Source organism: Artibeus jamaicensis, unplaced genomic scaffold, assembly GCF_021234435.1.
Source record: "Artibeus jamaicensis isolate MK-2021 breed Jamaican fruit bat unplaced genomic scaffold, CSHL_Jam_final contig_2705, whole genome shotgun sequence".
Taxonomy (NCBI): Eukaryota; Metazoa; Chordata; class Mammalia; order Chiroptera; family Phyllostomidae; genus Artibeus; species Artibeus jamaicensis.
Genome location: NW_026521594.1, coordinates 8330 through 36102, shown reverse-complemented (window position 1 = coordinate 36102; position 27773 = coordinate 8330). Strand labels below are relative to the sequence as shown.

Sequence of the window (27773 nt, the reverse complement as noted above, 5' to 3'; positions counted from 1 at the left end):
CATTCCCAGTCATGAATTTATGTAGAAACTCCTCCCAGGTACCAGGCTCTGGGTGTAATTTGGCCATTTGGTAGAAATAATAGTAAGACACAGCCACATCTTTAGCATTTCGTGCCACATAGACCATCTGCAGGGAATATGAGAAATCATAACTTTCTCTCTATCCTTCATAGTTTGTAAACTTTTGCTTACCTTGACAGAAGGCCTATTTTCTCCTTCTATTTTTCCTTCTCTGGGTGTGTATATCTGTCCTGATACAGGATATGCACAACTACGTGATTGTCTTAATGCAAAACTTCTCAACTCTCAGACACTGGTGTTCTCTTTCCTCTAAAAAGAACATCTCTTAAAACATGGAAAGACAAGCATAATAAGAATAACAGTAAATATTAAATTAAAAAATCTTAATATTTTCTAAAATTTAGAATACTTTTCTGCATCATCACTTATCAAAGTTAAAAAATAAATGATTTTTAGAGTTGAAAATACCTACATTTCACTAAAATAAGTTATTATTTGTGTGAATTTCATCAATAAACATTAAACATTCTTCATTCTGTCCATGTTTACAATGATTAGTGTAAGATTAAAATTTATTTTATGTTGAAGGCCTTTCATGTGCTTATGGGTAGAAATTTTCAGTATATTTCCCAATAGAAATGACATTATTATTCCTCATTGATACTTAAGTTTTCCATCAAGTCTGAAGATTTCCATTAAGTCTCATTCTCTCCTGAAATATACCAAATAATACTGAGTTTTCAGACACACATGCAGTAAAAATATTTCTAAGAGAAAATGCATTCAGAAAGAAATCTCCATTTATCTTAGCAAATTCAGATTTTCTTCCTCTTTTCCTACTGAGAGAAAAAGGAAATGAACATTTTTATACTCCCCAATCACTGATAGTAGTTCTCATATTTTGGGACAAGAATGAGAGAAGGAAGGAAATGTCTGGAAAAGGATTTTTCAAAAGATTGATTATGGAGTTCTAACATTTGAAACTCTGCTGCTGATGTAATTTTGTGAGAAAATGCTAAACCTTATAAACATTACCAATCACTTCCTATTTCAATACCAAAAGGTTATGGTGATGAACAAATTGTTTTCTTTTCCTATCATTATCATTTTTAAATCCTTAGGAAAGTCTGTTTTCACTTGCCTCAGGGTGGGCAGAAGATATCTAGAATATATCCCCAGTTCTCTCCAGAGCAAGGCCATAGATTGCGAGGTCTCCTATGGGTTTTTATTTCTTCAATAAAATGATAAACTTTATTTCTACTATCTTATCACTTTTGTTTTATTTATGAGACTTTAAGTGAAAAAAGAAAACATAAACACATGAACAAAGACTAGTTGTATAACAAAACTGAAATTATAATCAATTTTTCAAGAGAAAAACAGCAGGTGTTTTGGTCATTCCATTAAAGATACTGTGGTAAAGCATACTCTAAACATCCTTCTCAGGATTAATGACTGCCTGCCTACCTTCCCAAATTCATTTTTTAACCACACTGAACCTCTTGTAAAATTTGATACACATATTGCTGTTTTACATCTGCTAGCCTATGTACACAGAATTTTCTCTCTGTAAAATGATGTAGTGCATCTAAAAAAGAGCTTCTACTCTTCTTTTAGCATATTGATCAAATTTTTCTTCATCTATAAGATGGTGTTGCCCCATGGTAGCACTTATATTAGTAATATGTAATTATTTTTCACATATATGAATTTCTCCCACAATTTGAAGTACTCTGCAGGACCACATGCTATTTAAATCATTGCATAATGTAGCATAGAAAAGTGACTTGCAAGCAGACAACGCTCAATAGCACAGTATCTGTAGAAATTAAATAAGACAATATACTCTTTGATAACAGAGAATATCTTATTCATGTTTGCATTTATACTGACAATCAAGGTTTCAGGATAAAAGATTTATGTGCATATACTAGCAACAAATATTTAGAAAATGATTAAAGGGTGTGTATGTAGCATATGCATGAGAAAAATTAAGAATATTAATATATCAAAGTATTTAAAGAATAATTATAGATATGAACTATGTTTAGAATTAAATGTGATTTTTAAAACAACAAAGCTGATAGAAGTAAACAGGAAAGAGAATATCATCACGATCTGGGGGATGGCATTTTTAGAAACAAATACAGAATACTCTAATGTTGGTGGAAAAAATATATACTGACATACTGACTAATCTCAAAATTAAGATATTATCATAAGCCTGAAAAAGGAAATACTGAGTGAGTTATGATATAATGAAATAAAAGATCCAAGATGGTGGTGAACTAGGTGAAACCTACATTTGCCTCCTACCAGGAACCAACTAAAAATGCAACTAAAATACAAAAAAGTCAGTCTGAATAACCAAATAAAGTTTTTCTAAACAGAAGGTCTTATAACAAAGAATTTACAGAAGAAGATATATCAAGACTGGTAGCAATAGTGGAGATTCAGAAAAGGCTGGCCTAAAACCAAGACTATTTTACCCAGAAGAGCTATTATTTAAACTGATGGAGAAATAAAGAGCATAAACAAACAAAAAATAAAGAAGTTCATTACTACCAAGCCAATATTATGAGAAAAGTTAAAGGGTCTTCTTGAGGAGAAAGAAGGAGGAGAAGGGGGAAGAAGACAAAGAGGAGAAAGAGAAGAACAAAGAGGAGGAGGAGAAGAGGAAGAAAGCCAAGAAGAGAATAAAGAAGAAGAAAGATAGCTGTGAAGGATAAAATGGCAATAAATATATGACTATCAATAATCACTTTAAAGGCAAATAGCTTAAAAGCTCCAAACGAAAGACGTAAGGTAGCTGATTGGAGAAGAAAATAAAATATATATAATGTATAAATGATGCACCTGAGAGTTAAAAAAGACACAGACTAAAAGTAAGAGGATGGAAAAAGATTTCTTGCAAAAATAAACTTTAAAATAAAAACTATAAAGAAACAAAAAACACTACATAATAATAAACGGATCAAGACTACAAAAGGATATAACCTTTGTACACATTTATGCACCCAGCATAGATTCAACTAAATATATAAAGCATATCATGATGGACATAAATAAAGAGAGAGACCAACAGTAATAGAGTAAACAGTAAGGGGCTTTAACACTCCATTTACATCAATGGATAAATCTTTCAGGCAGAAAATCAAACAGGAACAGCAGCCTTAAATGACATACTAGACCAGAATAATTTAATTGGTATCTTCACAGCATTTCACCCCATATCTGTAGAATACACAATATTTTTAAGTAGACATGGAACATTTTCTAGATTAGACCAAATGTTGGCAGGCAAGACAAGTCTCAATAAATTTAAGAAGATTGAAATCATATCAAACATTTTCTCTGACCATAATGGTATGAAAGTAGGAATCAATTGCAAGAAAATAACTGAAAAACACACAAAGACAAAGAGGCTACATAACAGGCTACTAAACAATAGATGGGTTAACAGTGAGATCAAGAAAAAAAATCAAAACATACCTTGAAACAAATAAAAGTGAGAACAAAACAAACTAAAACCTATGGAACACAGCAAAAGCAGTCCTAAGAGGGAATTTCAAATCATTACAGGCATAACTTAGAAACAAGAAAAATCTCAAATAATTAAATAAACAACAAGCAAAGACCAAAGTGAGCAGAAGAAAGGAAATACTAAAGATCGAAGCGGAAATAAATGAAAGAGTCTAAAAAACAATACAAAAATTTAACAAAACCAAAAGTTAGATCTTTGAAAGAATAACTAGATTAAAAATTCTTTAACCAGACTCATCAAGAAAATAAGAGAGAAGACCCAAATAAATTAAATCATTAAGGGGAGAAGTAACAACTGACACCAAAAAATACAAACAGTTGTCCAAAAATATTATGAAGAACAATAAGGCAACAAAGTGGGTAATCTGAATGAAAGGGATAAATTCCTAGAACTATACAATGTTCCACATCTGAATCAGGAAGAATTAGAATATATGAATAGATTGATGGCAAATAATGAAATTGAGGTAGTAATCAACTCCAAATGACAAGAGTCTTGAACCCAATGGCTTCAATGGTGAATTTTACCCAACATTCAAAGAAGAGCACATATTCTTCTCAAACTATTTTAAAAAATCCAAGAGGAGGGAAGGCTTCCAAGCTCTATTCATGAAGCCAACATTATCCTAATTTCAAAACCAGATAAAGGCACTACAAAGAAAGAAAATTACATGACAATAACCTTGATTAAAATAGGTGCTAAAGCCCTCAACAAGATAGTAGCAAACCAGGAGGTCCAGCAGCATACTCAAAGGATCATACACCATGATGAAGTAGGGTTTGTTTAGATTTAAAGGATCAAGGGAATACAAGGTTGGTACAATATCTGCAAATTCATTAAGCAGGTACACAACATTTACAAAATGAAAGATAAAAACCACCTGATCATATCAATAGAGATAGAAAAAGTAAGTCAGATATACATAATGAAATGCCTTATATCAGTGGTTCTCAAACATTAGCATGAATCAAATTCACCAGGTCTTATTAAAACCCAGATGGTTGGTCCCTACCCCTACTGTTTCTGATTCAGTAGGTCTGAATCAGACCTGAGAATTGGTACTTCTAATGAGCTACTTTTATCCAGGGTACCATATTTTGTGACCCAGAAGGCTACATTAAATAAAACAGAAACAAAAATGACAAGATGATAATAACTGATCTCACAAACATGTTAAATGAAATTAACTAAATATTCAAGAATGTATATTTGATGGTTACAGACAAAACAAGCAAACTAATTCATGGTGAAAACTTTCTGGATGGGATTATCTTTGGAGATAGGGATTCTTGCGTAGAATTGTACTGGAACAAAGATTTTCAGGTGTTTGTAATGTTCAATTTCTTTTTTAAAAAATATTTTATTTATTTTTAGAGAGAAAAGAAAAGAGGAGGAAAGAGAGGAAGAGGACAATGATGTGTGAGAGAAACATAGATTGGTCCCCTCTTGCATGCACCCCACCCAGGACCTGGCCCACAACACAGGCATGTGCCCCAACTGGGAATCTAACTGGAGACCTTTAGGTCCACAGGCCAGACCTCAATCTACTGAGCCACACCAGCAAGGGTGCAGTGTCCAATTTTTTTATCTCAGTGCTGGGTTTGTGGTTATGTTCACTTTGTGAAAATTCTTCAGGGTATAGATAATAATATGTGAACTTCCTCCCTTTTCTAATAAAAGTAATATATTACTTTTGAATTAAGATGATTATTAACAAAGAAGTCTAAAACTAATCCATAAATTAAGTATTTTATATGTAAAATATACACACATCTATAAGCATACATATATAAATATAAAATTTAATAAATAATGTATATCATTTATATTATATATCATATATCAAATATATAATTTAGATATAATTATATATTTTATAAATATAATACAGAAGTTATATATAATTATCTATTTATGAATTACTACTATACTGAGTTCACGAATAAGCAGGTGTGGGGTTATTTAAATATATATTGTTCATAAGTGATGAAGAGATTTAGACAGAAAGACAGACATTTTAGAGAATTAAAACCTAAGAGAATCTCAGGGCTTGGGCCCCGAGTAATCCCTTACCAACAGCACTGAAATCCATTGGTATCTTGATCTTTAGGTTATACGGACCACATGATTAATTTTCCAATGATTTACCCAGAGGTTGAAATCCCCCATCTTAATGTCCACATAATTAGTAAAAGATATTACAACACAAATAAGGATTTTTTCTTAAAATTTGCTACCTTGCAGTTATTCTTCCAAAAGGAATAAGGAAGAAGTTGAACAGGCAAGTGTGTTTTCACTAGTCGAGGAGACTGCATGTTTTTCAAAGCCTCAATGCCTACAAGCATAAAAATTAAATTATATTATACATGTGGAACAAAAAAGGTCCATTACAACAGAACCGAACACTTTGTAAACTTTAACCCCACTACATGGCTTGAAATGGCTATATGGCTAAATGGCCTCATAAAATTCTAAAATCTGCAATGACATTCTTTAAGTGATAAATCCTGGTTAGTTAGGCTGTTTTATTGCCTATGAATAGTAGAGTTTATTATTGTTATAAGTGTCTATAAAATATTCAGATATACCTGATGAGGCAGCAACAACACTAGGTCAAATTTTAAAATGTCAAAATTTTCTTGCCTTTATTTTTCTTATTATCTCATCTACACTGCAAGAAATGTCTTTCCAGCTTTCTTTTTGAAATTTTAAAATATCTCTTTTAATTTGTTTTTAATTCCAGTTGACATACAATGTAATATATTAGTTTCATATATACAACAGGGATTATACATTATAATATTTTACGAAATAATCCCAGTTTAAGTCTGGTACCATTTACATTCCCATGACTATTTTTATAACTGGCAACTTGCACTTCTTAATCTCTTTCCAACTTTCTTATATTAAATTTTTGAAAGTTGTGAGCTTCATGGCTACTTTTAAAATTTTTGATAATGTAAGTTCTTATATGCACACAATTCTTTTTCTTGAGTCTCTGGACATCTGCTAACCAGCAGCAGATATGACTCTATATTGGACGAAACACTAAATTTTTCTTATATAATGATCACCTAATATTCAAATGTTAAAGACTTCCTCCTGACCTGATAATAAAAAATATACCCATCAAAATCTCCTCTGATATAGATATTATCTTTGGGTGAAAGAGGACTATAGTATGGTTGTTAGAATAACCAAATTCTTATTTGGTTATTATAGAAATGTATGATTCAGCTGTTTGAGCTCTGTCTGTATCATCTTTTCTATCAGGACTCCTCTAGACACCACAGAAAAAAGGAGGGAGTGGAATTTACTCCTATGGTGAAAAGGAACATTAAGAGAAAATACCGTTTTCAAATCCAGGTACTATAAGTTCCATGAATGGCACTCGGTCGTATATTGCACCCCGTTTACATTTCTCTGTATCCCCATTGTTATAGATCAAATCCAGTATTTCACTGACCCAGGTTGTGCCTGAAAAACAAATAGAAAGAACTCTAAACTTGGCTGTCAAAAAGAGTGTGAGAGGGTCACAAGAAGTTCTGCAACATCAAAAAAATGTGCTCTTTGTATTTATTCCTTTTATTTCTTCTCTTTTCTCCTAGTAGACATCCTTGTCTCTCTTGAACATATACATATGTATTGTGTATAAAATTTGATGAAAATAGTCACAAAAGTAGAACTTCAAAAGAAAGCAAAATGGGGTATAAAAGAGACATTGTGGACGCTGGCTGGGTAGCTCAGCTAAGTTAGAGCTGATAAGCCAAGTTTGTGGGTTAGAGCTCTGGTCAGGGCATATATAAGAAGCAACCAATGCGTGCATAAATAAGTGCAACAACAAACCAATCTCTCTCTCTCACTCTTTCAAAATCAATATGTAAAATTTTTAAAAACAGAGCAACATTGTGTAAGTAATAATAGCTCATCTTCCTGTGTGGGATAGATAAGGGAAGCAGCTAATTTTAATGATTCTGAATACCAGTTTGTACATTTCCTATTAATATCAAAAACCCTATTATCCTTTGGGACTGAAGGTTACTTCTGGGGAAAGTGTTCAACATTTGGTGGAGGGGTGAAGACAAACAAGAGGTTGAAAGGAAACGAAGGGAACTTTGTGTGGTTGTATCTGTGCTGACCACTAACACTACAGATCGGATCTGTGGGACACTAACAAAATCAGAGACTGCATATCCTGTTTGAGCACAGCCGATCAAGTCACTCTGATCTTTATTAACTGTGCCTTCATCCTTTGAGAAATGGATCTAATATACTTGAGCATTCTACTTAACTATGTGACTTGATGATCCAGTTATCAAGGTACTGCTACAAAAGCCATTATAAGACACAGGGGGAAAAGGTCTTCTTAACTCTTCATTTCCTTCCTCTTTACCAAATGTGTAACTGGTAGTTCCTAAGTGAATAACCATGTGTGGAAGCTAAAAAATTTATTTGAATAATCAATGTATACAAACAGTAAATTTTTAGAAAAATGAGCTGCATTTGGAAGTATCTTTGAATTGGTTCCAGATGTTAGAGTACTTTAGGCCCTGTTTTTGTTTAGTACTTTCTGTGGACAATTCTAACTCCTTCTTGTCCCTAAATCATGAGTACAAGGCTCTCATCTCCATTCTTCTAACTCGGAAAATTACAGTGCTAAGTAAAAGTTGAGGCATATCAGTTTTATACCTGAATATTTTGTTGCCTGATCTGGCTTAGGCTTAAGCAGTGATTCACAGAACAAAAAAGACCTAAATTCAACACATTTTCTGTCAGTAGGTGGTTCAAATTTCGGTGTATGTATCTGATTGAAAAAAAGGCCAATATAGATATGCTTTCAATTGAAAGTGTTTATTTTCTGTGACTTTAAAAAATGCATGGTTTAACTCATATAAAGAATTAGTTAACTCGGAGCTTAACTTGGAACAAAATAAGAGAAAAAATGACCAAAGAGAGTATATGATTTATTTATTTGTACTCATTTAGCCATCTAACATTTAGTGCATCAGAAAAAAGTCAGCTTCAAAGAGCACCATTGTAGATGAACTATTTGTGTACTCTACCCTCTAAAGATTATCTTAACAGTTTCCTGTCTGTAAATATATCAAAAATAGATAAAACAGATGAGCATGTACATTCTCAGTGATTGCCCTCTCTTTCCATACCTTCTATCTCAACAGGAAAATGCAAAGTAGTTTTGGTTCCAAATAATTTGGATTTGGGTGACTACTCAGAGAGGAATGTAAGCAGTAAGAAAAAAACAAGCTTTTGACAAAACGAGATTGTTTTTCATTCTGTAAAAATCTGTATGGTTTATGTATTTTCTGGTAGGCCCCCATTGCTCTCACAATGTTCGTAATGTTGGCACACTAGAATTCCATGAATTCTAGGCTTTCTTCCAGGACTTGTTATATATTCCTTTGAAGTAATTTTAATATTTGTAAGTTACAAATAAGATCAGTGGTTAATATACTAATTAAAAGTATCTTTTTCTCCCTTTTTATTAAGAAATGAGACAAGAATCTAAATGAAAGTTGACAATAGAGTTTAGTAATTAGAAAAGCTGACTGAACAGAGAGCCCAGAAATCAACCCAACTCTCTACAGTCAATTAATATTTGACAAAAGAGGCAGTAACATAAAATGGAGTAAAGATAGCCTCTTCAGCAAATGGTGTTGGGAGAACTGGACAGCTACATGCAAAAAAATGAAACTTGAGGACCAACTTACACCATACACCAAAATAAATTCAAGGTGGATAAAAGACTTAAATATAAGCCGTGACACCATTAAAGTCCTAGAGGAGAACATTGGCAAGAAAATCTCGGATATTCCACGCAGCAACTTTTTTACTGATATGTCCCCTAGAGCAAGGGATATAAAGGAAAAAATAAACAAATGGGATCTCATCAAAATAAAAAGCTTCTGCGTGGCTAAAGAAAACAGTATTAAATTAAAAAGACAATCAACTGTATGGGAAAACATATTTGCCAGACAAAGGTTTAATCTCCAAAATAAACAAAGAACTTACATGACTCCACTCTAGGAAGACATCAAACCCAAATAAAAAATGGGAAAAGGACTTGAACAGACACTTTTTTAAAGAGGACATACAGAATATCCAGAGACACATGAAGAGATGCTCAATATCGTTAGCTATCAGAGAGATGCAAATTAAAACCACAATGAGATACCACTTTACACCAGTCAGGATGGCTATAATAGACAAAGCAACAAACAACAAATGTTGGAGAGGTTGTGGGGAAAAGGGGACCTTAGTTCACTGTTGGTGGGATTGCAGACTGGTACAACCATTATGGAAAACAGTATGGAATTTTCTCAGAAAAATAAAAATTGACCTGCCTTTTGACCCAGCAATTCCACTGGTAGGATTATACCTCAAGAATCCTAAAACATCAATTTCAAAGAACCTATGCACCACAATGTTCATAGCAGCACAATTTACAATAGCCAAGAGTTGGAAGCAACCTAGGTGCCCATCAGTAAATGAATGGATCAAAAAATTGTGGTATGTATACACAATGGAATTCTATGCAGCAGAGAGAAAGAAGGAGCTACTACCCTTTGCAACAACATGGATGGAACTGGAAAGCATTATGCTGAGTGAAATAGGCCAGGCATTGAAGGCAAATACCATATGATCTCACCTTTGACAGGAAGCTAAAGAATAAAACAAACAAGCAAACAGAATAAAAACAAAGACACTGAAATAGAGAACAAGTGGGCAGAGACCAGAGGGGAGAGGGAAGGGAATTTAAGGGGAAAAAGGGGGAGGGATTTTGAGGAACAAGTATGAAAGACACAGGGATGAGGACTGGGGGGGGGGGGGGGGAATGGGAGGGAGGGGGGAGATGGGGCGGGGGGGGTGGGATGGGAGAAATAGCTTAAAAAATATACTTGAAAAATAACTAAATAAAATTTATTAAAAAAAAAAGAAAAGCTGACTGATCATGGGTTCAAGTAAATGAGGTGGTTCACAGGCTGAAGACAGCCTCTCATATCTCTGATCTTTCTCTCCATCTATCCCTGGGTAAACTGGGAGACTGTATCACAGAAAGATCTGAAGAAATAAAAAGTGTTCTTACTGAGTCATCTTAAATTCTCTTTTCTGAGACTCTATGCTAACAATAGCAGTTCTTTAAATTTATAACAAAGTATTTCTAAACATTTATAAAACATATTTAAAGCAATAAAATATTGATATTTTATAAAATATTTTTCAAAAGTTAAAATGAACAACATATTTAAACATTAAAATGTATAGAAATATATATGTCTATATATTCATATTCTAATATACCACTATCCTTTTTATATGCAATTTTAATAATTTTTATTTGAATTTAAAAGGGAACACAAAACAAAGCATTAATTTTCCTTCATATAGAGCCTGCATTTAATTGTGGGCCTTTCAGAATTAGAAGACAGTTTGCCTAATTTGGAACAAAATTACCCCAGCAACAGCTACAGTGTTTGCTTGGCAAGTGATCTGCAGAACAGCAGGCTTACACTTAATGGATCAATATCTGATCAACAAGTACCTTTGAATGCTGAGGGGATTAGGGGTGCCAATCCTAACTTTGGACTCCCCCAAATCTTAACTACAGACATCCCTCCCCAGTATTCACAGGAAGTTTGTTTCATGACTGCTGCAGATCCAAAATCCCCAGATGCCGAGGTCTCTTGTGAAAATGATGTAGGACAATGCACACAGTCAGCTCTCACATCCACAGATTACCATCTGAGGATTGAAAACACTGTTTTCCACTGGTGGTTGGTTGAATCAGCTGATATACAACCCAAGGATATGGATGGTCAATTGTATATTTTTTAAAGAAAATCCATATACAAGTGGACCTTGCAGTTCAAACCCATACTGTTCAAAGGTCAACTGTAGAAATAAACTTTAAAAAGCTCTTACCAGATTTGGGGTAGGTGGAGATCAAAAGGTCATCTGGTCGGGATTCAAATGACTCCACCTGGGACCACTCCTCAGCAATGCCCCAGAAGAGAGGGACACCCTGAACATCCACTAACTCCCTTCTGTAGGGACTTGGCTTGTCATCCATTTCTGAGGAACTAGATTTTACATAAAAGGGCACAAGTTAAAAAGTCTTTGTTTTAATAGCATGGATCAAATAAAAATGAGTTTTATTAAATGAAATAATATTCCATTCCTCTAGATTCCAACAGCATCAGATCACAGGACTACTGTGCATTATTAATTAGCAGAAGGAAAAAAATGTCTTTTAAAATCCATTGAGGGCTTACACCATTTATTTTCATATTCACTGTTTATACAGTAATATCATCAGTACTTTTTATGTGTACTTTATTGTGTACAGCTTTTCCTCAGGCAGAGACTTCTGGGACATGTAATAAAGCTACAGGACTTTGAAGTGTCTTTCTTTACCACCACACTGCTAATTCACTGCAGTGGGAATCTAATTCACTGCAGTGGGAAGGAAGGCCCCATAATTGCATTGAGCAGCCTTAACTATTAAACCAGCAGTAGTCTAACCTGGTAGGCTATTTCCTTCTCTTAAAAAACTGCCTGTGCTGGTAAAAGTAAATCATTCCAAGTTATCTATAAGAGACTATAAGAATAAAAGAGGGTCAAGAAGAATAGAACCTGAGGTAAGTGTAGCACTGGAAGTACATTGCTGTGACGAACTTTTTAGCATTAGTGTTATCATAAGCCATTTTATATTCTTCAGATGTCACGTGTAAAAAAGTGGAAAAGCCTGAAATATAACTTAAATCCTACTCCAAAACACATTGCTTCCCAATTTAGCATGAGCTGAATAGTTATTTTTCTTTCTCTAGTTCTAAGAAAATGATTTAAAAGCCTTCCTGAGGCCCCTTAGAGCTGCTGAATCTTTTTGCAGTAATTAAAATTCAGAAGTCTCCTAAGTCCATGGACATAACTTAGCTTGCACCTTTTTCCACAGTGTCAATATTTTTATCTTCTTTTTTTATTTCTTTATTTTCTACCTTTCTCCTACCTCATCCAAGTCCCTTTTGATTTTAAAGGGTTTTTGAAGTTGCAGGATATAAAATCGTACATAAAAATCTGTTGTATATGTATATACTAATAAAAATATCACAAAGAGAAATTAATAAAATAACCCCATTTGTAAATAAAATGCCTAGAAGTAAATTTAACCAAATAAGTAAAAGACCTGTATAGTGAAAACTGTAAGAAACTAGAGGAAGGAAACTGAAACAAAAAACACAAAAATACATGGAAAGATATTCTGTGCTCATGGATTAAAAAAATGAACACTGTTAATGGCTGTACCACCCAAGGTAATCTACAGATTCAATGAAATCTTATCAAAATTCCAATGACATCTTTTACAGAAATAGAACAATCCTAACATCATTATGGAACCAAAAAAGACCCAAAATAACCAAAGAAATCTCAAGAAAGAAGAACAAAGCTGGACAGGCATGTTGCTCCATGATTTCAAACTATCCTTAAGTATGGTATTTGATATTTTTGACCATATATCCTTCTGACACTTTCTTGATGTTTCTGTTACCACATTCTGGTCGATCTTTTATCTCTTTTCTTCTCAATTTTTCAAAGGAATATTTAGGACAGAATTGTTGTTTTCCTTGGAGTCCCATAGTTCCTAGTTGGCTCTGTTATTGTACACACATTTCCATGATTTTAACCACTGCCTGTGAGCTGATCCTCCACAAGGCAGAGTTATCATTTGTTTGTTCTGGGACCTACATATTCAAATGCTATTGTCCACTTTTGCCACATGTTTCTTAGACACCTCCAATTTAATAATCACAAATTTAACTCATGAACCTTGCTCTTCAGTGACCAGTTCTTGTCCTAGAGTCACTATGTATCTTGTCATTTAGTGATACCACATTCACCTCACCACTCAAGTCTGAAATCTGGAAGTCATCTTAGATTCTGTCTTCTCCTTGAATTTTCCAGATCCAACTGACTCACAAATATGATTTTTTTTAAGTATCCCTGTGAAAAGCAGCTTTTTTTCATGAACCAGTTTAGCAGTCAAGACTCTAAGGTCTCCAGATTTATAATTAGTATGCTAGACCTGTTATTCACTACCAATGTGACTCTGGGCAAATCAAAATGCTGAATTCAATTTTCTAATAATAAAAATGGAAATGAAGATTTACTAATTTTATGCAGCTATTGTGGTAGAGAAATAATATGATATAGTGTGTATGTTGATAAAACATGACGTATATTTGGTAAAAGGTAACTACTACTAATATTATTATTATTACCCATAAAAATACATATATGTCAACATATATCCTTATCCTCATAAACCCTGTACTATGGCAATGCTATTAAAATATGTCCCCTTATCTCTGAGCTCATTTCCTCCTTTCTCCCTGCCAACTCTCGGTAAGATGTCTTCAAAAACCTGAGCACAACTACAACAGTGAAAGGGTAAAGTATCAAGAACTGATCCTCCCTCTGATTACCTCCACTGAACTTAGACTTGAGCCTCTAGCAAGAAGCAGCAGAAAGGAAGAAATAAAGAAAAAATAAAGAAATAAAGAAGGAAGGAAGGAAGGAAGGAAGGAAGGAAGGAAGGAAGGAAGGAAGGAAGGAAGGAAGGAAGGAAGGAAGGGAGGGAGGAAGGAAGGAAGGGAGGGAGGGAGGGAGGGAGGGAGGGAGGGAGGGAGGGAGGGAGGGAGGGAGGGAGGAAGGAAGGAAGGGAAAAGGAAAGAAAAGAAAAGGGAAAAAAAGAAAAGAAAGAAAAAAGCATCCTCCCCCTCACATATAGCTGTTACAATTGCATATCTGTTTCTTTGAGCTGACACTGCTACTTCTCTTATCTATTTGGAAAACTCCTGTTTGTTTCTCAAAATCTTGTACAAATTACACATCCTCTGAAAAGCCTTCCTCATGACCTAAAAACAAATCTCTCTTTTCCATTAAAAACTTCCTCTTTTCCATTTTCTTCTCTTGAATATACTGATATTATTTGATACATTTTTTAGTGTGTTGTTATTGTCAGTTCACAATGCCTGTTTCTTTGATTAGAACTTAGGTTCCTAGTCCCAGGAGTCCTTTCCTTTATTGAGGTTAATAAATGTATCCTAAAATGAAATGAATTTCCCCTAATGCTCTAGGAGGAATAACCAGGGATTAAACTATTTTATGTTATAGCTTTACCTTTATAACTTTGGCTAACAACATAACACTGTGGGATATACTGGAAAGTATTTGTTAATAGGTCACAAACCCACTCAACAAGGAGTTTATATTCTAAATCATTGTTCGAAATACACACACTCTCTCATACACACATACACACCCACAACCCTATTTTCAGTATATGTATTGTTATTGAAGTTTCACAAAAGTCTTCCAATTTAAATACTATTTATCCCCATTTTATCAAGGGGGAAATTAACATAGAGGAAGTTAAGAAACTTGCCCAGGTCACACTGTCAATAAATGGGTTGAGCCCAAACAGTCTGACAACAGAGTCGGCAACATTAATTACTTTTCTGTACTACTTCCTAAATATAAACATTGAAGAGATAAATTCCAATACAAAGCAACATAAGAGAATTGCCATATTATGTCAACATGCTTGTCAGGTCTGTAGTACAGGTTGTATACTTTATTTTTGACCATGAAATTTAGTTAGAGATACAAAAGAATATTCTTGGTAGATTCTTTATTCCTGACTTATTATTTTATCATTATTATTTTTATTGTTGTTCAAGTACAATTGTCTCCATTTTCACCCCACCTCAGCCCCCCACCCTACCCATCCCTGCCTCCCACATTCAAACTTACCCCCTTTGGCTTAAATTTTGAAAAAAAAATTGAAAAGAATTTATTTTGGTATATAATGTGAATACCCACAAACAGTATAAAATTCAAGAACTTTGTTTTTAAAATTTTTGATGTTTTCTTTAGACATTTCTTCACAAAATGAAATAAGATGTTAGTTGTATCCTTTACTGAGATGCTTGAAATTTTTGCCCAGTGGAAATTTGTGGGAAAGCTTTAGAGAGCCCTAAAAGTTAATCAGTAACTTTTTATTTAATTTTTTTGAAAAAGAATATTCTAGGCAGAAAAGATAAAGAAACGGTATTTTTTTTGCTCAATATTGTATAGATTAAGGTGCTTTATAAATATATGAAGATTTAATCTACTATGGTGCATATGAAATGAGTTTTAGAAAACCTGATTTACACTATTAATTTATTTCAATATTTTACTTATTATTTATATTTTTTAAATAAGTGTATAAAATTTTATTAGAACCATTTCCGAAGGGATAAATTGTCTATTTTTAAACTTGTTTTATGTGTGAAAGCTCTATAATATTGTAATTTAATTTATGTATTTTTGTATTATTTGGAGTACCTGTGCTTTGTTAATATGTGGTTTTTTTAGGTCATCCTTTGAAGAGGAAGTAATTACATTAATTTATTCAAATTTTGCATGAGTTCAATAGTTTAAATTAGCATTACAACTCCTACAGCACCCAAGCAATGAAGTTAAATTTAACTTACCTTTAGACTCCTGAGAACTAAATGGTCCTCAAGTTAAGAATCAAATCAAAATATCATTAGAAGGATGATACCCTTGAGTGGCATAGAACACTATGTGAGAGAGATTGAGTTGGTAAAAGCTCATGAAATGTTGTAGATGATCATGTGCCTTAGGCATCTTTTGTTTACTTCTCTGAAGATGTCCCTTGACATACAACTTCCTCTAGAGGATAACTGTAAGACTGTGGAAACAATTTAATAGCCTTCATGCTGTGAAAGTCATTGTTAGTCCATGTTTGCCTGAATGAAACTATGGACTCTTCTGCCCATTGGTGTGTTACAGGTAGAAGTAGAAAAATCAGGTTTCATAGTTTTTGAAATATTGTACCTAAAGATATGGCATGCCTTAGTCATTAAAAAAGTAAATAATAAACAGAAAATGCATTACTGGATTCTCCCAGAAAGTGATATTTTTATATTTAACAGACTCTTAATCTAAAAAAAAGCAGGTTTTATTAACCTCTTTTTAAATATGTAAAAGCTAAACTATTATAAGCATTAGAATGCTGTATTTGTAGGAGTTTTATAAGCACAGCATTGGGAACCTGAAGACTGGCATTAGAGCCCAGCTCTTCCACAAACCAACAGTCTGACCCTCATACATACGTCATATTTCTGAGTCATATTTTACCTGTCTTAAAAATATGGCAAATGTACAAAGTGATCACTCCAGTTTGTTTCACCTCTAAAATTATACAACTTTAAGTGAGATTAATATTCTTTGATTAGCAGACTATATTCTTTAGCCACAACAAAAGAAAGAAGAAAAGAATGAGCAGTTGAAAAAATTAGTCCTTTATCACTGAAAAATCCCATAAAAATACTGTTTCACTTTTATAAAAACTGCACATCTACTTTAATAAAAGTTTCTAATTTATAAAAACTGAAAAGTGATAAAATGCAGTTCTGTACTTTACACATGACCTGTGGCAGTTTATCTCTGAAATAATTGAGGCAATTTCTTGGTATTTGACTATTGCATTTTGTTGTTCACTGCACACCTAGAAAAAAAAGCCATGTTCTTTTCCAACATACTGTAATTTATTTTATTTTTTAAATTTTTTCAAAAATATTTTATTTATTTTTAGAGAGAGGGGAAGGGAAGGAGAAAGAATGGGAGAGAAACACCAATGTGTGGTTGCCTCTCATGTGTCCCCTACTGGGGCTCTGGCCTGCAACCCAGGCATGTGCCCTGACTGGGAATTGTACCAGCAACCCTTTGCTTCACAGGCCCATGCTCAATTCACTGAGCAACACCAGCCAGGGCTTCATACTGTATTTTATAAATAATCTTATTTTGTATTCCATAATCAAATTTAGTTAGCAAAAAAAAAAATCCATGGAGTAGTATTAAGGCATAGGCCATGAGGAAGAATAATATTTATCGAACATTTATAGGCATTATACTCTCCATATCATCTATTTCTACTTGATAACTTGAAACTACAAATAATAATAGTTTTGAAATTCATATGATCTTCAGGAATTTTCAGAGATTATGCAACTTTCCCAACTACAATAAACTTACAAGTAGTAAAATCAGGTATCAAATTCTGGGGTGTAACACACCTAATGGGAAAGCACTTAGCTTTGTTGCTGGACAGGGGGCACTGCTAGAAAATCTAGAATGTGCCAACTCTTAGCTTTGGGGCAAGAGCACTTTTTTATTTTTGAGCACAGACATGTTCATTTTATTGGATGGTATCCAGTTCATAATATCATTGTCACTGTATCCTTGTCATTTTTTATAATTTCATAAATGAAATAATTTAATGCATATAAAGATACAGCATGCTCCTGGCATATAAAAATCGCTCAATGTAGCTCATGTATTACTAAAAGTATCATCTTACAACCATTTATATCATCCTAATCTGAAAGTTCATGCTCTATTTTATTTTTAACACTGCCTTAAATCAAAGAAAATTGTTCATTATTTCAAAAGAAAAGAAATAGTTTACCTAGACAACTATCCACTATTCATCACTCAGTGCCACATAAAAATGAGATAATAGGTCTAAGGTTTTATGTTTAATCTCTGCCTTATAGTTAGTCTTTAGCAAGTCATTAACCCTATAAATGCTTGGAAGTTTAGCCTTTAAGTGGAGATAATTGCACTTACCTGTCTCCTCCAACTTATACAGAATTCTAATGTTAAATACACCCCATTTTTGATATCCTCAGACAATTAATTGTACATAGTCAGGAAGTACTGGGTACCATTTGCTTTAAGCAGTATTGTATTTTTAGGGTCTTTTAACATAGGCATTTGTTGTAAAAGAGTTAATTTGGGGTCCCAAGGGCCTAATGAAATCCAGAACACTGCTTCCCAGTGTCATAGCAATGGAAGACTGATGAGATCATCATCTATGTCCTAAAAGGATAAACAACACTGCTTCTAATAGGCCTTGCTTGTTTGGCAGCCTTAATTAAATATATGTTTGAAATAAGATAATAACATGTACAACATTAAAAACATGTGTATGTGTGTGTTTGTGTATGTGGGTTTGTGAACTTTATTTCATCTTTGCTTCTTTTTCAATGATTTGTTTTCCTATCACCATTGTATTGTATGATTTTAGCTGCAGATTTAAGTAGGAGATTGAGAAATAGAAAATACCCTGCAGACAGGGTATTTCAAGACAGGTTGACTGAAAGTGTCCTGTTTTATTAAATCAAAAGTAAGCAAAAGTGGGTAGGTGAAGAAATAAACATTTATGGAACATCAACTGCAGACTGGGCTAAGTTTTATAGGACCTTTGAAGTACGATTTCAAATAATTTATGTAAATTTTCTTTACCATAATGTCTTCATTTGTAAAATTATTTTATGTTCCATTATGTTGGATAGTTGTGAAAGACCAATAAAATTCTAACAACAAAATGACCATAATAGTAACTTAGCCTTATACAAATTTTTGAGATATATATTATTTATTTCCATCTTCTAGTGAAAAAAAAAATGAAGCTTGGAGAACTTAGGAACATTTCCTGAATTCAAAAACCATATACATAAAGAAGTAAAATTTGTAACCAGTTTTATGGGTTCTGAGACCATGATTTTACTTTTTCTCCTTTGATTAAATAATTTTCTTTTTAAAAAATCTAATATGGAAGTGTTTATTATTTTAAATTTGTCACCACAGCTTTGGCCAATTTCCAGAGATTTTAATACCTATTTTTCATTTACATATAATTTGTGTTTAATTATGTGATGACTGCTGACCCAATAGGTAATTTAAAAAATACATATTTGGTTTGGCTTTAATTTTCTAATCAACTGGATTTTACAATAACAAATTTTAATTAGATTCTCAATGTTAATTTGCTGGCCTAGAAAAGGCAAATATTACAAATTCTACATTGTAGATTTGATGGTGATTTCTTATACAAATATATGATCATTTTGTTGCAAGTTTATTATCTATTGGCATTACGAGCATAAATCTACTATTTATATGTGCACATACAAATACAATTAATATCAATATATTATTTAACTGTTTATTAAATCCATTGGGGTGACATTGACTAATAAATTATATATGTTTCAGGTGTAAAATTTTATCATATTGTCCATCATCTGTATGTCATATTGTGTTCATCTAAAGTCAGATCCTCTTCCTTCACCATTTATTCCCCCTTTACCTTCTTTAACCTCCTTCAAGCTCCCTTTTCATCTAGTAATCACCAAAGTATTGTCTTTGTCTATATTTTTTGGCTTAATCCCTTCACCTCTTTCACCCAGTCCCCTAACCCTACTCCACTCCAACAGCTGTCAGTCTGTTCTATGAGTCTGTTTCTGATTGTCAGCTTATTTTGTCCATTAGATTTCACATTTAAGTGAAATCATAATATTTGTTTTGCTCTGACGGGCTTATTTCACTTAGCATAACACTCTCCAGGCTCATCCATGTCATTGCAAAAGGTAAGATTTCTTCTTTATTACAGCCAAGTAGTATCCTGTTTTGCAAATGTACCACAACTTTCTGATTCATTCATTTACTAATAGGCACTTGGGCTGCTTCCAAAACTTGGCTATTGCATATAAGGTTGCAATGAACATAGGAATGCATATATTCTTCCAAATTAGTGTTTTTGGTTTCTTTGGCTAAATTCACAGAAGTGGAATTACAGGGTCATATGGCAGTTCCATTTTTAATTTTTTGAGAAAACTCCATACTGTTTTCCACAGTGGCTGCAACAACCTGCATTCTCATCAAGAGTGCACAAGGGTTTCCTTTTCTCCACAACTTCACCAGCACTTATTGTTTGTTGATTTATTAATAATAGTTGTTTTGACAAGTGTAAGGTAATATCTCATTGTGGTATTAATTTACATGTCTTGATGACTAGTGACATTGAGCATCTTTTCATATATCTGTTGGACATTTGTATGTCCTCTTTGGAGAAGTGTCTATTCAGGTCTTTTGCACATTGTTTTGAATTGAGTTGTTTATATTTTTGGTGTTGAGTTGTATAAGTTCTTTACATACTTTGAATACTAACTGGTTATCAGATGGATCATTGATGAATATGTTCTCCCATTCAGTGAGTTGTCTTTACATTTTGTTAAAGGCTTCCTTCGTTGTGCAAAAACTTGTTAGTTTGATGTAGTCCCATTTGTTTAATTTTCTTCTTTTTCCCTTGCTCAAGGAGGCATATCTAAAAAATATTGGTGTGAGAAATGTATAATATTTTACTGCCTATGTTTTATTCTAGGATTTTTATGGTTTTGAATATCACATGAAAGTATTTAGCACACTTTGAGTTTATTCTTGCATACGGTATAAGAAGATGGCCTAATTTTATTTGATTTTACCATATAGCTGTCCAATTTCCAAATTTATTTATTGAACAGACTATCTTTACCCCATTGTAATTTCTTGCCCCCTTTCCAAATAATAATTAACCAAAAGGGCATGAGTTTATTTCTAGGTTCTCTATTCTGTCCCATTGATCTATATATCAGTTTTTATTATGTACCATGCTGTTTGGATTAGTATGGCCTTATCGTATATAGTTTAATATCAGGTAGCATGATTCCTCCAACTTTGTTCTTATTAAGATTGCTGTTGTTATTTGGGGTCTTTTGTGGTTTCATATAGATTTTTGGCACATGTATTCTAGTTCCATGAAATACAGAATTGGTATCTGGATAGCAATGGCATTGAATCTATAGATTGCTTTGAGTAATATGGACAATTTGATGATGTTAATTCTTCCTCTCCATGTACACAGTATGTGCTTTCATTTATTTGTATCTTCAATTTCCTTCTTCGGTTTCCTATAATTTTTTGAGTATATCTCTTTAGTTTTCTTGGTTAAATTTATTCCAAAGTTGTTTTTTATGCATTGTCAATGATATTATTTTCTAAGTTTCCCTTTATGATAGTTCATTATTGGTGTATAAAAATGCAACTGATTTCTATGTGCAGATTTTGTATCCAGCTACTTTACCAAATTCATTTATCAGTTCCACCAGTGTTTGGGTAGAATCTTTAGGGTTCTCTATATAGAGTATCTTGTCATCTGAAAATAATGAGTTTTACTTCTCCCTTTCCAATTGGGATACCTTTTATTTCTTCTTATCTGGTTGTTGTAGCTACATTTTCAGTAATGTTGAATGAGAGTGATGAAAGTAAATGTTCATGTCTTGCTCACATTTGTAAGGGAAATCCTCTTAGTTTTTGCTCATCAAATAAATTATTGGCTGTGGGTTAGTCAATATCAATACATTTTAAAAACTTTTAGAATTTAATCTATTGAATAGATTTTCATTGTATAAACTATTTCTCTGCATGTTTCTACTAATTTCTCCTAAAACTTTTTACATATAGTGTATGAGTTTTTCTTTTTTACTTTGAAAATATGCTATTCAAAGCATAAACTTTTGACTGCTTTGTATTTATTATGCAACATAATATTTGCTACCATAGATTCATCTTTCTACCACTTAACACTTTTGATTTTATCTTATGAGTCAATGGTATTGTTACTTTTTTTTGCCCGTATCTGTTACCTGCTTCTTAATTTAAAACTAAAAAAAAATCCTAATATATATATATATATACATATATATATATACATATATTTACCATGGATATTTTTGTAGTTTTGATTTTCAATCAATACAATTACTTTTATTAATAGAGGTATCTCATTATTCTCTTTTAAAATGTTTTCCCCTTCCTTGCTTATCTTTAACTTCTGTGAGTACAGTAACTTTTATAGCGTGAGTTTCTTTTGAGGACAGAAGACAAAATGCAGTGATTTTGAGAAATAATGGTATTTATGTAAACTAAAAGCATTGCTAATTTCTGCTAACTTGAGAAAACTATCAGCTCTTAAAATCAGTTTCAGGGACTCTTTCACAGCTATTTGTATCAAATTTCAGAATGCAAGAGGACATTGCTCTTAGATGGGATGAACAGAGGTATAAATTTGTTAACATTCCAGGAATTCAAACTGAATTGGTGTTGAAAATGCTCTCTAAATTTTGTGGACCATCATGAAGTATGAAATGAGCCTGGTGACCCAAAATGAACTCTTTTTTAACCACATAAAAACTTTTAGTTTTTCTGGAAACTTAGATATCATATGACAGTATAAGGCTTCAACTATATATTGTCTGGATTTTAAATTGGAGATGTAATGATTTAAATCAAGTACACCATTTACATGTTGATATCTAACAAATCTATATACTATTAAAAACACAATTTTGGAACATTTTCAAAATATTGGCTAATAAATTTCAAATATTGAAATGTGCATATATGTGAGCAAATATTTATTTATTTTAATGCTAATAATAATAATAATAAAGAAGCATTTATCCAGTGGGGAAAAGTTATATTGACTGGTCATAGGCATTAGCCTAAATACTGACTTACTGATTATTAGAATATTAATTTAAAATATTTGAATGTATGGAAGGCTTTTGTTTCACTTGAGTGTTCATGATTTCCTTCTTTCTGGAGCTACACAGTAGAGATCCTGAAATTTATATCACCAGGAATGTAAGAATCCTTGTGATTCCCCCATTGTCTTGTTTTTTCCCATCTTACCTCTAATAAAAATGCTTGGGCTGATTTCTGAGCTCCTACATAGAGCAGATATTCACATGTGGGGAGTGCTAACTTCTCCTGGGCCTGGCTCTTGGATGAGATGATGTTGCTGTTACCTTGCCTTTGCTGTACAGCAGCTCCCAGTCCAGGGCTAGGAAACATTCCCTCAGGATATGGCATACCAGGCTTCTTTCAACCTTTTATGTCACCCTCACGCCCTGGTGGTCCAAGGCCCGACTGAGGATACCCAACCATTCACTTGGAGGTGTCCCTGGGAATCAGCTTTTACTTCCCAGTGAAAGGGGCCCGACTCAAAAACCAGCCTATCCAGATATGGGTGGGCCAATGCAGAGAATGACTCCTCCTGCAGGAATGGTTCCCTTAAGACCACAGAACTATGTAGGTACAATTAGCTCACCACTGAATGCTTTAGGTGGCCCTAGAATGCCTGGAATGAAGAATAGCCCAGGTGGTGGTAGACCTTGCCCAAACCCAACAAATGCCAATTCAATACCATATTCCTCAGCATCTCTTGGGAATTGTGTACATCTCCATGCCTAGTCCAGCAGTTTTAACCAACTCCAGAGACAACATGTATACTTTAATGAATGAAGTACCTCCTGGACCTAACAGGCCTAATTTTCCAATGGCCCCTGGTTCAGATGGGCCTGTGGATGGATTAGGAAAAATAGAGTCACATCATATAAATGGATCTTTGGGCTCAGGAGAGATATGGACAGTATTTCCAAGAATTCTTTCAGTAATAAGAACTTGAGTAATCAACCAGGAAATGTAGGGATGATTGTAAAATGGGGGAAGATTTCTTAAATCTTTTTCAGATTTAAAGCTGCTTCTCTAGCATGAAAATGAGTGCGTGATCCACTACCAAGTATCCTAGTGAAAACCACAGTGACTCAGCCCTTCAGAGAACTACTTGGGAAGAAAATTATTCATTGAAGAATATAAACAAAGGAATCTCAGTCACACCAAACCAATATTTTTATTTTCTGTACTCTGCCCTATTTTTTCAAGAAAGCAGATCCAAATATGATTAAAAAACTATATAGATTGTCATATTAGAATTACCCCAAAATGAATTGCAAATACTATCTGTGTATGTATACGTGTGGGCAGAGAATGTATTGTATATGTGTATGGTATGTGGACATATACACATGCATACATTGACTCACAGGACATTGTAAAATATTATCACACGATGTCTTAAGTAGAAATAAGCAGACACATTTATTCCATCCTTTTTATTTTACAATTTAATTATTAAAAGCTTCTTCTGCCCTCTTCAACTCTTTTGTGCTGTGTATGTCACTGCTTTATGTAAGTTACTTTTTAAGGTGAACTCAGATGTTATGTTTTGGAAATGTCTGCAATCATGGATAGGAATAAAATCACTTATTTGAAAATGCCCATTTAAAAGAATATTTGAATTTAGAGACATTTGGCCAAGATGAAGGCATAGGTTGACATGCTTTGCTTCCTTACACAACAATTAGAAGGATAACAACAAATTAAAAATAAAAAGAAAACAGAACTACCAGAATATCAAACTGTGTGCAAATCTGGAAATCAAGGTGTTAAAGAAGAAACAGTCATTCAGACTGGGCCACAATGCAGCAAAATGGGTGGCACCACCCTGGCAAATGCCCAAGTCTTTGCCCCTTACAACATAACAGGTACAATGAGATGAAGAAATATGGGCCAAATGAAAGCACAGGTCAAAACTCTGTAGAAATAGCCAACTTATTATATACAGAGTTCAAAACACTGTAATTAGGATGCTCACAGAAATTATTGAATACAGGTGTGAAATAGAGGAAGAAATGAAATCTATGAAAAGTGAAATAAAGCAAAACATACAGGAAACAAATAGTGAAGGGAAGGAAGCCAGGGCTCAAATCAATGACTTGGAACAAAAGAAGAAATGAACCTTAGACCAGAACAGTATGAAGAAACAGGAATTGAAGAAGATGAGGAAAGGCTTAGGAACCTCTGAAACAAATTTAAATGTTTAAACATCAATATCATAGGGTTGCTAGAAGAAGACGAAGACGAAGAAGAAGAAGAAGAAGAAGAAGAAGAAGAAGAAGAAGAAGACTGAGAATTAAAAAACTTATTTAAAAAATTAATGAACGTAAACTTCCCCAATCTGGTGAAGAAAATAGACATACAAGTCCAGGACACTCAAAGAGTCCCAAAGAAGTTGGACCCAAGAAGGAAAACACCACGACATCATAACTAAATTACCCAAGATTAAAGATAAGGAGATAATCTTAAAAGCAACAAGAGAAAAGGAGACAGTTACCTACAAAAAAGTGCCCACAGTCTATCAGCTGATTTCTCAAAAGAAAACTTGCAGGCAAGAAGGGGCTAGAAAGAAGTATTCAAAGTCATGAAGAGCAAGGACCTACAACCAAGATTACTCTATCCAGCAAAGCTATCATTTCCAATGGAAGGGCAGATAAAGTGCTTCCCAGATAAGGTCAAGTTAAAAGAGTTCATCATCACCAAGCCCTTATTATAAAAAATGTTAAAGAAACGTATTGAAGAAAAAGAAGATGATCAAAATGATAAACAAGCAAATGACAACAATCTCACAACTCTCAACAACTGAACCTAAAAACCAAAAACAGAAACAAGGTAAGGAAACAACTAGAAAAGGAACAGAATCATAGAAATGGAGATCACATGGAGGGATATCAGCATGGATGGGGAAGGGGGAGAATGAGGGAAAATTACAGGAAATAAAAAGCATCATTTGTAGGTACAAAATTGGCAGGTTGGAGGTTAAGAGTCAAGCAGAAAATAGAGAAGTCAAAGAACTTACATGTACAACCTATGGATATGAACTAAGTGTGGAATTGTTAGAGGGAATGGCGGTACTGTGTGGAGGAGGATTAAGGGGAGAAAAAAGAATGAGATAACTGTAATAGCATGAAGAGCATTTAATAGCAATAAAATATGTTTATAAAATTTAAAAGACAAATGGTATGGGACACACACACATGTTTTTCTATGTGACATTATCTCCAAAATTTATTGTTAATGTTCAAAGTATATGTGTTATATTGATAGTATGTAATATCAATTTCAGATGCCAAAATGCTGTTTCCTGTGATATGACAAACTCTGAAATAAAACATTTCTGTGACATTGTGTCATCATTAAATGATAAATAAAACAAAATAATATATGTTGAGAAAGAAAGAACTTACATATGCAACCCATGCACATGAACTAAGGGGGAAATGCTGATGGAAAGGGGGTGCGGGGTGGAGAGGGATAAAAGAGAGAAAATAAGTGGGACAACTGTAATAAATAAATACATTTGAATCAATGTAATCATTGTGTAATGATTACACAATCAATAAAATACATTTGAAAATAAATATTTGAATTAGAACATATTGTCTGTTGTTAAAATATTAAGTGTTTTCAATACTATAACAATATAATTAATTATATTACATGATTCTTCATTTATCAGTACTTTGTGTCCGGGTGTGTTGTTCTTAGAATATAGCTTTGACAATTAACCCAAGGAAAAATATAAAGGGATATAAACAAACTTATGCAAAAATGTTTATTTATAAAAGTGACAATAGGAGAATGCATGTAAAAAAACAAAATAATTAAAATCTTGTCTCAAAACCCTTGAGACAGTAATTAATTTGTAGAAATTTGAAGAATATATTACTATAGTGGTTCTCACCATGACTTAATGGTGACAAAGATTGAATACATATTGAAGTGAAAAATATTCCACACAGTTAAAATATTTTTGAAATAGGAGATAAATCATTGATTGATGGAGAACATATTTTCTAGCATCAGTACAATAAATCTTGAGATATACTCAAAAGCAGGCTTATGAAAATCATTTTGGGCAAGGTCTGGTTTTTGTGTTTCCACACATAAAATTTTTAAGAACTCATTCTAGCAGTGGTTTTTACAGGAACATTCTCTTTTTTTTGGGCGGGGGGAAGAAGAGGTGGTCAATGTCTCAGAGGAGAAAGACCAAGACTCTCTTCAACAGCTTTTATTAGGTTTGTAACACACAGGAATACAGGTTAAGCTCATCAATCAATGTCAGGCAGCAAGGGTAAAACAATGGATTACATTTCAAAGACCCGAGGATTTTCTTTTAAACTAAATAGAAATGCTGAGAAGATAAAAGACTAAAAACTTTTAAAAGTATATTTAGTTTTATCAACTTAAAATCAGTAGACCAGACTACCTAATTACAATTTTACAAATGAAATATAATCTTGTCCATTTATAATAGGAATTCAGGACCGGATAATTCCCAAATACTTCTCTTTTTAAGGCAAAATACCCACAGTAGAATTTTCCAGTTCTCATTCTCTAATTTTTGATTATTAAATGTAGTTTTAGACAAAATATCAGCACTTTAAAGACAGATGATAAATCACTTACTAGGCAATTGTCTTGAGGAGCCAGAGGTCCGGATTTCGTTTCTACCGTTATTGGTTAGTGGAAGTTTCACCCTGTATGTTGTTACAGTCAA

General features: G+C 33.3%; 1 protein-coding gene and 1 pseudogene across 1 annotated transcript; one reads left to right on the top strand and one right to left on the bottom strand.

The window, feature by feature from the left end:
- Window positions 1-27773, bottom strand: LOC119043930 (sulfotransferase 1 family member D1-like; the record flags this gene model as incomplete). The annotated part of the gene is made up of 5 exons (XM_053662682.1): window positions 27683-27773; window positions 11507-11664; window positions 6917-7042; window positions 5803-5900; window positions 1-127 (listed from the first exon to the last, which is right to left on the bottom strand). Coding segments are annotated over exons 2-5 (499 nt in total), but the record flags the coding sequence as incomplete, so codon positions are not given.
- On the top strand, window positions 23367-24125 carry LOC119043917 (single-stranded DNA-binding protein 2-like; annotated as a pseudogene).